This window comes from Malaclemys terrapin, chromosome 1 (assembly GCF_027887155.1).
Source record: "Malaclemys terrapin pileata isolate rMalTer1 chromosome 1, rMalTer1.hap1, whole genome shotgun sequence".
Classification (NCBI taxonomy): Eukaryota; Metazoa; Chordata; order Testudines; family Emydidae; genus Malaclemys; species Malaclemys terrapin.
The window spans coordinates 203650098-203663790 of record NC_071505.1 but is presented as its reverse complement, the minus strand read 5'-3'; the positions used below and the strand labels follow the sequence as shown (position 1 = coordinate 203663790).

Here is a 13693-nt window from a genome sequence, read left to right as displayed (position 1 = left end):
CTGTGAGTTGATAATGTAGTACTCTGCCCATTTTACACATGAAGAACTGAGACACAGAGATTAAAGCCAAAACTGTCATAAGTGTCAAATAATTCTGGGTGCCCAATTTGAGATGCCCAGTTTGTGATTTTTGGAGTACTTAGTATTTTATAGCACTTTATATGTTCAGAGCAGATCTCCCATTGACCTTGGTTGCAGTGACGAGCAGTCAGCCCCTCTGCAAAGTGTTTCAAGTTGGGTACTCAGGCCTGGTCTACACTGGGGGGGTGGTAGGGGAATCGATCTAAGTTATGCAACTTCAGCTACGTGAACAACATAGCTGAAGTCAATGTACTTAGATCTACTTACCGCACGTGGTGTCTTCACTGTGGTAAGTTGACGGCTGACGCTCCCCCATCGACTCCGCCTACGCTTCACACTCCAGTGGAGTACTGGAGTCGACAGGACAGTGCTCGGTGGTCGATTTTTCGCATCTAGACTAGACACGATAAATCGAGCCCCCGCTGGATCTATCGCTGCCTGTCAATCCAGCACGTAATATAGACATGCCCTCAGAAAATAAGGAGCACACTGTGGATACCTGTGAAAATGTTGGTTTGTGTGACTTGCCCAGCATCACATAGGAACTCTGTCACAGAGGCAGGAATAGAATCCAGGTCTCCCGGGCAGTATTCTACTGCCTTAACCATAATACCATCCTCTCTCATGCCCATCTAAATAGGCAGACTTTTAAAATAAAATTAAATACATAAAAAACAAACAAATAACACTAAACACCTCTTTCTCTGCTACACAAAGCAGAGAGAAAGAACTCATGACTCTGTACTCACTGCTGAGATAGTCATAAAAGAACTTAGATGGAGTTGGGTCCACAGCTCATTAAGTAACTCATATCAAACATTCAGATCTCTTAGGATCATGCATAAGGCTACAAAAGACATTACTTCACAATGGGTTGTGAAATAGCGCCATAAGAGTATGCACACCCTGAGGGAGGAGTGAATCTGTGTTGCCAATACTGGAAAGAGAAATTTCTATTTACAGTCTCACTTCTGTAACTACGTGTTTCAGATTGTAGTCAGTAGACAACTGATCATTACTATGGCATTCTAATATTATCTACAATTGCTACTACTCAGCTGGTTAACACTGAAGTCAGATCCACTTTCTAAAACAACTGTCATTTATTCTTCTAAAGGAAAAATTCCCTTCCCAAAGGAAAAAAATGGGAATTTGGCCTTCTGTTCTTCAGCAATAGTCAGTGTTGATGTCTTATAATAAAATACTAGTATTCAGTACATACTGATGCTAAATCATGGGACAGTAAAATTAATTTTAGACATCCAAGTCTTTATTAGCACAAAACAGGACACTTCCCAGTTATCAAAGAAATAATTAAGCCATTGTGTTTCAATGCACGGGTCACTAGCACACTCTATTTCTACCCTGCCCTTGAGACAGAGAGAAAAAGACCAGACTGAAGAGCAAGGGCTCCTTCCATCTTTTGTAACTCAGAGAAATGCTGTCTTAGATTACAGGACAAGAGCAGACTCCAGGCTCTGCTTTTAATTCTTTGGTGCCAGTAATGTTATTAAATCTACATTTGTCCAATTTTCTTTGGAAAACTAGGCACCGATCCTGCAAACACTTAAACATGTGTGTAACTAGGCACATGAGTGGTCCCATTCTAGTCAAACTTCAGCGGGACTACTCTTGTGACTATAATTACATACAAGTCTTTGTAGGGTCTGGTCCTTAGGGTCCACACACAAAAACAATGATAAATAAAATTAAAATGACCAGTCCCAAAAAACATCAATTATAGCTGAAGAGCTAGCAACAATTACAGTTAAAGTTGCACAAGCAATTCCATTGCAACCCCTTGATTTCAGTCACCATTAGTTTTCAATTCCAAATATTGAACTTAAATTTTTTAGATATGGTTCCTGCCTGAAGTTAATATTTCTGGAAAATTAGAGCAAAAATGGTCCAGCCATTTTCCAACTTTTATTGAATAGTACTAGCATTGACACAGATGGGAGCAATACGTTTAAATTTAGCAGGCAAATAGTTCTCTTAAAAATCACAAGAAACTTAACTACACATTTACATATTTGATTAATAAAAAATGCTAACTAGGAGCCTGACTAGCCAGACAAGCAGCTGAAGTTCCTTCACTTGTTACTGTAGAGAAGAAGAAACAGAGGTGGTCAAGCCCCTCCTCCCTTATGTAACTTGTGGTGCTGAACATTTAGTGCCACAAGATGGCTCTTGTGCAATCCTCAATGGAAAATGATTTTATAGAAGTCAGCAAAGGTGGGTCCCTTCCCAATGGCAGGAATATATCCACACCTCCTTAAAGAACTGCATTTTTTTAAATGTGGCCAACTAATAAGCCTTTCAAACCACACATTACGTATGCACAAGAGTTGAATAACATCATTATTTTAAATAATTACAGCTGAACATTCAGAAGGACTATGCCACTGGAACGCAAGTGACTAATTTAGCCCAAAAATGCAATACTAAGGAATGAATTAGCTTTACATGGTGAAATATCAGGCTCCTGAGGTATAAACTTTTCTATTACATTGAAAACATAGTGTTCCCCGCACATAAAATATTCACTGGCATATATACAACGAGACAGGGCTCTGTAGAAATCCTTGTCTCATTCAGCAAGGTACACAGGCTGAGGAAAGTGTATTCTCTTGCTCAGAACACAATAAGTAGGAAAGATACAGGATATATACATATATAGTAGGGCTGTCAATTAATCGCAGTTAACTCACGCAATTAACTTTAAAAAATTAACTGCAATTAAAAATATTAGTTGTGATTAATCGCACTGTTAAACAATAGAATACCAATGGAAATTAATTAAAATTTTGGATGTTTTTCTACATTTTCAAATATATTGATTTCTATTACAACACAGAATACAAAGTGTACAGTGTGCACGTTATATTATTTTTTATTACAAATATTTGCACTGTAAAAAACAAAAGAAATAGTATTTTTCAATTCACCTCATACAAGTACTATAGTGCAATCTCTATCATGAAAGTGTAACTTACAAATGTACATTTTTTAATAACATAACTGCACTCAAAAACTAAACCATGTAAACCTCTAGAGCCTACAATTCCACTCAGTCCTACTTCTTGTTCAGCCAATCACTGACAAACAAGTTTGTTTACATTCTCGGGAGATACTGCCGCCTGCTTCTTATTTGCAATGTCACCTGAAAGCAAGAAGAGGCGTTCGCATGGCACTTTTGTAGCTGGCATTGCAAGGTATTTACGTGCCAGATATGCTAAACATTCATGCCTCAGCCACCATTTTGTTAAAAAAATAGTGTGTTAATTAAATGTGTCACTGAATTTCTTGGGGGAGAATTGTATGTCCCCTGCTCTGTTTTACCTGCATTCTGCCATATATTTCATGTTATAGAAGTCTTGGATGATGACCCAGCATATGTTGTTTGATTTACAAACACTGTCACTCCAGATTTGACAAAATGCAAAGAAGGTACCAATTGAGATTTCTAAAAATAGCTACAGCACTCGACCCAAGGTAAAAGAATCTGAAGTGCTGTCCAAAATCTGAGTGGGACAAGGTGTGGAGCATGCTTTCAGAAGTCTTAAAAGAGCAACACTCTGATGCGGAAACTACAGAACCCAAAACACCAAAAAAAAATAATAATAATAATAATAATAATCAGCCTTCCGCTAGTGGTATCTGACTCAGATGATGAAAATGAACATGCATTGGTCTGCTCTGCTTTGGATTGTTATCAAGCAACACTCATCATCAGCATGGATGCATGTCCTCTGGAATGGTGGTTGAATCATGAAGAGACATATGAATCTTTAGCGCATCTGGCACATAAATATCTTGTGATGCCAGTTACAACAGTGCCATGCGAACGCCTGTTCTCACTTTTAGGTGACATTGTAAACAAGAAGCAGGCACCATTATCTCCTGCAAATGTAACCAAACTTGTTTGTCTGAGCAACTGGCTGAAGTAGAACTGAGTGGACTTGCAGGCTCTAAAGTTTTACATTGTTTTATTTTTGAATGCAGTTATTTTTTATACATAATTCTACATTTGTAAGTTCAACTTTCATGATAAAAAGATTGCACTACAGTACTTGTATTAGGTGAATTGAAATGTACTATTTCTTTTGTTTTTTACAGTGCAAATATTTGTATTCAAAAATAAATACAAAGTGAGCACTGTACACTTTGTATTCTGTGTTGTAATGGAAATCAATATATTTGAAAATGTAGAAAACATCCAAAAATATTTAAATAAATGGTATTCTATTATTGTTTAACAGTGAAATTAATCGTGATTACTTTTTTTAATCGCTTGACAGCCCTAATATTTAGATTATGCTATTCAAACTAACCTACGTGGGGTTTATGGAGAGAGGAATGGTTTATAGATTTGTACTTGTTTATTATTATTATAAAAATGACAGTATAAAAACTGAACTTTTTTTTACCTTTAAATATTCCTCGTTTCCATGCAGATACATTCAGAGTGTAAGCGGTTGTGTCATCAGCTTCTACAGTGAGGTTTGGAGTACCAGCCACCATTGGAAGATCTGAAGTCACCTAGGAAGACATATTGCACACACAAAAATCAAATACATCCTTTCTAACAGCTTTGAAAAGTAACATAAGGTAGAAACAATATTGTAAGCAATAATAATTATAATATCTGCTCTTATATAGCACTTTCAATTATCAGATCTCAAAGTGCTTTACAAAGGAGGTATAAATCCTACTCCTTCAACACAGTCTTTGGTTGACTGTAAAGTGGAAGGAATATGCACAATACAAGAACTAGTGTCACATACAGAAAGTATCAGGTATAAATTCTGGAGCCACTACTCAAGTTATATAGCATTAAATCATTAAGTCAGTCAATGGGACTACTTAAATGTAAGGAAGGAATCAGGCTTTCAGTCTTTTGCATACATTTTCCTGAGAACAAAAATAGGTGTAAAGAACATTAGATACTAAATTTACTAAGGAACATTTTAAATAGTGTTGTTTTAATATTCATTCTGGCCACTTATGCATTATGTAAAAAATAACCAGTAGTATGTTTTTGAAGTTGTGTGTCTATAACTTAGGCGGAAAGTCAATTAATTGAATAAGAACTGAAATAGCAAAAGATTTTTTACACAGATATTAACTTTGCAGACCATAATTATTTTTACAAAAGTACAAGCTCACAGAGACCATACTGCAAAGTTTGCTCACAGCCAAGAATCACTGAAAAATTAAGTCTAGTGTTCATAATGGATTTGGAAATACAAACTTTTATTTGAATTTGACAAAATGCCTTGATTTTCCCTCTAACTTTTCTAAAATCTGTCCCTGGCTTTTCATGGCATATTTGCTGGAAGCCAGACTGCCAATGTAGTCATAGTCACTAAGATACTTTGATGGTTACAAATACCTAGCTATGGTAGACAGACTGCAGAAAGTGTGGTTCCACATGCCATTGTTTCTCTTGCCTTAACTTCTGTAAATTTTCTCTCTAGGCTCCCTGACTCTTCCCTCTCCAATCCAATCACCATTTCATAAGTAAGGATCCAGTTCTGTCACGGAGGTCACAGATTCCGTGACTCCAATGGACATCCATGACTTTGGCTTCAGCAGCGGAGCTAGAGTAGCTGTCAGCCCCAGCCCAGGAGCAGCAGCTCCGGGCCAGAGCAGAAGCCAGTGACAGCCCCCGACATTGGTCCCAGTACAGATCCTTGGGGGACACCGCTATTTACCTCTCTGCACTGTAAAAACTGGCCATTTATTTCTGCTGCTTGTTTCCTATCTTTTAACCAGTTACTGATCCACGGGAGGACCTTCCCTCTTATCCCATGACTGCCTATTTTGCTTAAGCCTTTGGTGAGGGACCTTGTCAAAGGCTTTCTGAAAGTCCCAATACACTATATCAACTGAATCACCCTTGTCCATCTGTCTGTTGGCCAGTGGTGCAAGTAGATTTTAACTCTTACCAGTACGGTACTGACCCCTCAACTCCCCCCCCACACACACACACACAAAAAATGTTCCATGACTAGAGTCCTGCGTGGATACAAATTTATACCTGTGGATGCGGATATCCGTGAATAGAAATTGCTATCCCCTGAACCACCGGGCTCTCCCAGGAACCTCAGCAGCAAAAGGAGCAGAACATGGAGCCACCACTCCCATGAGCCAACGCCCCACACGGGACGCTCCTCCGCTGCAGCTGTACTGCTTCCAGCCCCACCCCCAGTCCTTCCACACAGCTGCGTCTCCTGCCTGGGGTCTGTACAGTCCTGCCAGAGGACACTGGTGGGGGCGGAGATGGGGGCAGTACAGCCGCCGGTGTGGGGCACTGACCCCTGGGAGCGGGGGCTCCACGTTCTGCTCCTTTTGCCACAGCTGTTCCCTGGAGAGCCCTGCAGTTCAGCGGATAGCGATTTCTAGCCACGGATATCTGCGGGTATAAATTTGTATCCACGCAGGGCTCTACAATTCATTCTTGAAAATGCATCTTTCCAGTATGGCGTACTGGCAATAAATGTTTTAATGGTATGGCGTACCTTCCCATGGGAGCTTAACTTGCACCACTGCTGTTGACCCACTCAAAGAATGCTCATTGATTTGAAAATTGATTTCTTAATTATTTGCTACATTATCTTTCCGGGTACTAAAGTTAAGCTGTAAGGTCTGTAATTCTCCGGGTTGTCCTTATTTAACCTTTTTATAAATTGGCGGTATATTTGCCCTTTTCCGGTCCTCTGGTATCTCTCCTATCTTCCATGACTTTTCAAAGATAATCACTAACGGCTTAGATATCTCCTCACTCAGCTCCTTGAGTATTCTAGGATATATTTAAATCAGGCTCTGGTGACTTGAAGACATTTAACTTGTCTAAGTAATTTTTAACTTGTTCTTTTCCTATTTTAGGGTCTGAACCAACCTCATTTTCACTGGCATTCACTATGTTAGACGTCCAATCATTACTAACCTTTTTGGTGAAAACTGAAACAACAATTATGTCAGAATCTGAGGTTTCATGTTAAAAAAAAACAAAAGTTTTTGCCTTCAAAGCTGAAGATATAAAGCTTGACAATGTGAACTCAAAGGCAAATAAAAAAGAGCCCCAATTTATTACTTTAACATGTCATTGGCTTAAAATAATCTAATTATGTTTTGGAGGCCTGATTCATAATATTGAATGCTTTGGGTTAACAATACTGTAGAACCTCATTCTCTTCTTAAAAAATATGAAAACTTGTAAGTGGAATATAAGTAGCTCACATTGGGTCAAATCCTGGCTGCATTTAAGTCAATGGGAGTTTTGACATTGACTAGTGGGTGGAGGGATAGCTCAGTGGTTTGAGCATTAGCCTGCTAAACGCAGGGTTGTGTGTTTAATCCTTGAGGGGGCCACTTAGAGATCTCGGGCAAAAATCATTACTTGGTCCTGCTAGTGAAGGCAGGGGGCTGGACTCAATGACCCCAGAGTCCCTTCCAGCTCTATGAGATAGGTATATCTCCATATATTTTTCAATGGAGCCACGATTTTTACCCCTCATCCTTTCCTCTATCTGTTTTGTTTTAATGTTTGTTTGATGTAGACTAAGATTTTGAAGGGGGCAGCAGAGCCTCTTTTAAAATCTCTGTAAAAGGTCCTGCAGAATTATGGCACTGTATAAATACTTAATACATTAAATAATAAAATGATAAAATAATTGAGTTTTGAGCTAAATCAATATTCCAGTCAGAAAGGCTCGATGGTATTTCTTCCAGCTCTGTTAATTATTTCAGTGCTCACTGTACCCAGCTTGTCAAGCACCCACGTGGAAGACTTTTCAAATTCAGCAAAGATTATTGTTTCAATAGTAAAAGCATTAGCTGCTTGGATCAATTTTTTCCTCCCAATTGTTAGCTTAGTCTTTCTTGTCAACAAGCTTTATTTATATTTTCTGAAGAAAACAACAAGTCTAATGTTATCTTGCTTTTGGCACTAGAGCCATTGATTGGCCTTACCATTATTCTTCTGTACATCATTTGTGTTAATATAATCCTTGTCAGATCACTGCAAGAAAGTGATACTATTTCCAATAAAGACAGTTAGAAAAGCAAGCTACATAATTCAGGTGATCAGTAGTTATGAACATTTGAAAAGCCACTGAGAATAAAAGTTTGAAAGCAATGAAAATATGAATTATGTGTTTTTCCTCCGAGATGTTTTACATTTTTACTCTATCAACATACACATTACAGTATTTAAATAATGTTTAGATTGTGCTACAAAGTGACAAATGCAAAGAAACTGAAGGCTAACTTTTCCTCTTGTATTGTGCAAATATTGAATTGGACATTGCAAACATTATTTATGTATTCAGTGTACCTGGCGCTGTCCCACTGAAGCCATAGGACCAGCAGATAGTAAGGCTACTTTTATTTAGATTTCTAAACAATGAATTTAGGAGTCTAACTTTAGACACCAGGTTTTGAAAATGGAGGCTTATACATTTAAATAAATCTTTTGTTAAGGAAATAATAATAGATTATTGGAAATCATAGATGATTTTGAATAATATACTTCAAATAGACACAATTCCTTTCAAAGTCCCACAGTGCACAGGACAAGTATGCATACTGCACTATCATTTAGGATGGTGCAGCCTACTCCTCTGGCATTCTTGGCCAATGAGGAGGATTTTATGGGGTAGTCCTTTTCCTGCCCCATCACTGTCAGAGTAACTTTTACTCCCAAGGGGCACTAGAACTGTGCAACCTTTGTGTAGGACAATTAGCATCCTCCCCTTACACAAGGGAAAAGGAACCACTTTGGTTCCTTCCCACTGTTACCTGTGCTAGGTCCAGGGACAACAGGGCTCTTGATGATTTAGAAATTTAAGCAGGGATTTGTTTCTTTATAAATATGTATATAGTAATATATAGTAAAATGTGCATATATATATTACACATGTGTATATACGTACATATACACTTTTAAAAATACATCAGTTTACCTTTAAAGTCTTCCCTGCTTGAATCTGTGCTTAACTGAATTATCCTTTTTCAGGGACTTGTAGGCCATATCCATTAAGACAGTTTCAATAACTTTCCTCACAATTTATATTAAAATGTATCTATAGTTTTCTAATTTGTCTTCTGACTCTCTTAAAATAATTGAAACATATTTTCTCCTATTTGAAGTTTATGAATTTCTCCTGAATCTAAAGAACCATTTAAAACATCAGTGAAAAGCTCATTCATTTTCATTAAAATATACAGAAGTTACCAGCAGTTGGTACGTTACTTTCTTTAAGGGTGCCTTATAAACAATTGTGCATCTTATGAACAATTCTTATAAACAACTGTGTCATTTACACACTATATAATGTTGCTCCTTTACTACAGGTAAACTGAGTAATCTTCAACTTGGAGATTACCATGTGATGCCTGGGTAGAAAGGGTGGCAAAATAAGAATCACCCTGCAATTTCATTATCTCTAAATAGAAGCTCTTCACGGGCATTTCTAAGTAGTCATTGGTTTATTTTATCTATTTAATCCTGTATCTTCCTTATCTTTGTAAATCCCTTTATTGTTATGCAAGATATTCTACAATTTGTCATTTCTATTTATGCTCCTCTAATTGTTCTTTCTTCTTTCTGTTTCATTTTATAATGTTTTCTCTATATGTTCTTACCAGTTGCTTGACTTACAAAACAAAAACAAACCACCACCCTCATGTCTCTGATATTCTTCTTTATTCTCCTTCTCTCTACAATTTAATTGTCCCTTTAATGCCTTGGTTTAACCAACTTCCTGCTAATTCAATTATAATCACACTTCTCTCTGGACATACATACATCTAATTTGTTACACAAAATATGCTCCTGGAATGTTAAAATCCACATAACATTTCATTTTCAATTGTCTTCTTTGTCTGTCTTTTCTTGATCCTCTTTCCCAATTTTTCCCCAAAGGTCTCTTGTTGTCTCTTACGTCTTCTAGATGTGAATCAAGGAACTTACAAGGTGACTTTTTTTTTTTTTTTAAGTTCTGCAAGTCAAATAATTTGAGCTTTTTCTACCCATTAAAACAAAACAAAATAGAAAATTAAATACAAAAGAATTGCACAGTTAAAATGAAAAACAAACTAAAACATGCAAAAGTAAAGGTTCTAAAAGGAGTGTAGTAGTTTTTATTCTTGTTTTCTGAATAAAGGTGTAGTTTCATTTAGTACTATTTATGTTGTAAAATATATGCTATAAAACGCAGGGGATGTGACCCATGGGCAGGCTGACATTACTATCTGAATCTTTTTAGATTTCCTTACTGATTTGTGGTTTTAACTGTATAAACTCAAAGTAGAATAAATTCTTTTTTTAAAAAATTTTTACATAAATATTGGTTCATCGTCTATATCTTTGCATCAGTTCATGGACCTTCAGCTTAGTATCCAAATCTTTTGTACCATAGAAGTAAAAATAAAAACTTCTACTGGTTTCATAGTCTTGTCAAAACTGACAGTTCATAAACCCATTCAGTGAATCATGTACTCCCTTTCGTTTTTCTCATATCACATGCTCCCTTTTTGGCTTTAGCCTATTGCAACCCTTTTTAATACTACATAGTTACATCAGACTCCTTCACAAATGCTCCTTCCTGTCTTGAGGGGTAGGGATGGAAATCTGGTTGGACCCAAAGAAAAATGGCCACTCCTGGGAGGAGAGATGAACAAGAAGAGCTCACACTCACACATGCTAGAGCTGTGCCCCAATTTGTGCTTCAGAGTGCACACAGGAGTGTAGCTTGGCTAGCTGGAGAGGACCTGATTGGCTCTCAGAAGCCCCTTCAAATTAAAGTCTTCGCAGGTGTCTCGGGACCAATCTTGCCATTACTGATGTCCTGCCCTCCCTCCCTGTATTTGAGGAATACTGACCTGTCTTTCTAGGATGCCAGGGGTCTGACCAATTGTCTGTTTTGGTATTAGGAAGGATTTTTTTTCCCATTGGGCCAAATTGGCAGGGATCCAGAGGATTTTTCACCTTCTCTGCAGCATCATGTATGCACAATTTAGGTTAAAACAGTAAAATTAGGAATTTTACAGTTAGGAGGCAGTATAGGAATGTTTAATGGCCGGTGTCCAGTAGGAATAAAGGCTAAAGAGCCAGCTTCCAGAGATAAATGAGACCGAGGGTGTGGCTAGTAGACTGATTACCTGTAAGGAGAAAGGGAAACCTGAAGTCTTGCAGTCTGAGGTCCACTATGGTACACTCCACACCCCTCAGAGGGGATAGGGCAAGAAGTTCAGAAGTATGCTGAGTCCTAGGGGCCTGGCTGAAGAGGGCTCACCCCAGCTTATTGGTTACATGGTGTAAGTCCTGTATCCCTGCACAGGACACAGTTAAATAAGAACATAAGAACGGCTGTACTGGGTCAGACCAAATGTCCATCTAGCCCAGTATCCTGTCTACCGACAGTGGCCAATGCCAGGTGCCCCAGAGGGAGTGAACCTAACAGGTAATGATCAAGTGATCTCTCTCCTGCCGTCCATCTCCACCCTCTGACAAACAGAGGCTAGGGACACCATTCCTTACCCATTGTGGCTAATAGCCATTAATGGACTTAACCTCCATGAATTTATCCAGTTCTCTTTTAAATGCTCTTATAGTCCTAGCCTTCACAACCTAAGCAGGTAAGGAGTTAAACAAGCTGACTGTGCGCTGTGTGAAGAAGAACTTCCTTTTATTTGTTTTACACCTGCTGCCTATTAAAAATGCTGGTATGGGAGAGAGGGTGAGCAGATAAAATGGAGTGGCAGCACTAAATTAATAAAGTTGTATCCTACTGCTTAACTCCTTCCCTGTGTCTGTCTTTCATTCACCTGGGTATCCAGATCAACCACTTAAGATTTGCCACTGGCTTCAGTGGCCAGTGGAACAGGCCCCTAAATGCCATCTGAAATTTGTATTTCCTCAATCTTCCATCAGCCTCATCTATAACATCCTGTAACAGGGTAGCTGACCCCTTAAATAAAACTGGGCTCAGCTCTCCCGTTCCAGTTCAGGTGCATCTCAGTTTGGTGTAATGAGGAAGCTGGGGCTGACCCAAGAGATATAAAGGAGAATTCAGAAGACAGAAGGGAGTTCAGAACCCAGAGTCCAGCATCCTGAGAGAGGCTTAGAGGGAGAGTTTAAGGCCCAGAGTTTAGAAAGGAAGAGAACCCAGACACCTGGGTAAAGAGAGCTCAAGAGGAAGAGCAGAGCTCAGCTGAGAGCTTCAGGGATGGGGTACCCCTGAAGACAGGAGTAGTGAAAATTCCCTGTTTGAACAGTGGGAGCCAGGTCAGACTAGTGAAAGCAGAAGGCAGGAAGGCAGTCAGAGAGTTGCCTACAACTATCCCCAGGCCAGAAAGCCATGGTCAGAGAGAGATGGATACCTGAAGCCTAAAAGCAGCAGAGGGAGATGCCTGCTGGCTCTCTGAGCTGGAGACCTGAAGCCAGAAGACCAGAAAGAGTTGAAGACTGGGGAACAACGGAGGGGTGAGCCCACTTATGTCTCTAGGCAAGAGCTGGAACCATTCATGTGAATGAAACAGGGCAGAGTAACACCCCAGCTAGAGGGGCTGAACTGAAGCATGGTGAGACACACCAAGCCGTATCTGAGAGCTGAGCTGACGTGTAGTCAGAGACACCAGAGCCGTATTTGGTGTTGGACTGTTGAGACAAATGTACTGTTTGGATTGTGCTGGGGGGATTCTGGTTTATGGTAGTGGGGCCTTTGGTAATAAATTAACCCTGAAAAAAGGGCAATCTATATGCTTCAAAGGCTGTTCTGAGTTTATGTAATGAATCAAAAGGGAAACTGAGGCAAGGGGCCACTTGCAGGGCTGCCCACAGGCCACACATTTACATGCCCCAATACAATTACTATGAAACTCACTAATATGCTCATCAACTTCTGCTATATCTCCTACAGATTCAAATACCAGCCATCTATCATTAATGAACCGCTCCTACTCATTTATCTTTGTAAGCACTTCTGTCTATTTCAGCTATTCACTCCTTCAGAGGCCTAATTTCCAAACAATGCTCACAACCAAATTATCTCCTTTATCAGAAACCTTGACAGCCATAAACATACCACAGCCATCACTTACACGATTTGTTTTTGCTCTATTCAGCAAATTGTTTGTGCTGCTCAGATGCCCAACTGACTCAGCTATACTACAATCATGACACACATCCAGAATAAGGTTTTTTAAAGCACTTGATTCACTCAGTATCTTACTCTCTACTGGACTCTCTCACAGTTTCAGTTAGCATTTTTTTTAAATCTTGTATTCTGTATCCAAGAGCAATCAGAATGTGAACAGAATTATAGTGTTAGTCTAGAACAAAATTCAGTTATATAAGATTTTGATAAGAATAATTTCTTGCTATTACTTTGGACAGTAACTTGATAAGAAAGTTAAAAGCTGTAACTGTACATGTTAGATACACCAGCTGGGAATGCTTTGGGACAATTGCTTTCATCGCTGTCAGGTAGAAACATCAATTGACTTGTACCCAAAGTTTCATCCTAATAATATTTTCCCCCTATATGAGGATTTTCATCCAAAGAGGTCTTAAATTATTTATATTGCAGTAGCACCGAGAAGC

The 13693-nt window shown here is 38.8% G+C and overlaps 1 protein-coding gene across 1 annotated transcript in view; it reads right to left on the bottom strand.

The window, feature by feature from the left end:
- The window catches only part of CFAP47 (cilia and flagella associated protein 47), a 643784-nt gene that overhangs the window by 268181 nt on the left and 361910 nt on the right, over positions 1 to 13693 (bottom strand). Inside the window, exon 49 of the mRNA XM_054005907.1 lies at positions 4512 to 4623. Within this exon, the coding sequence (XP_053861882.1) occupies positions 4512 to 4623 (112 nt within the window). The remainder of the gene's footprint in view (positions 1 to 4511; positions 4624 to 13693) is intronic.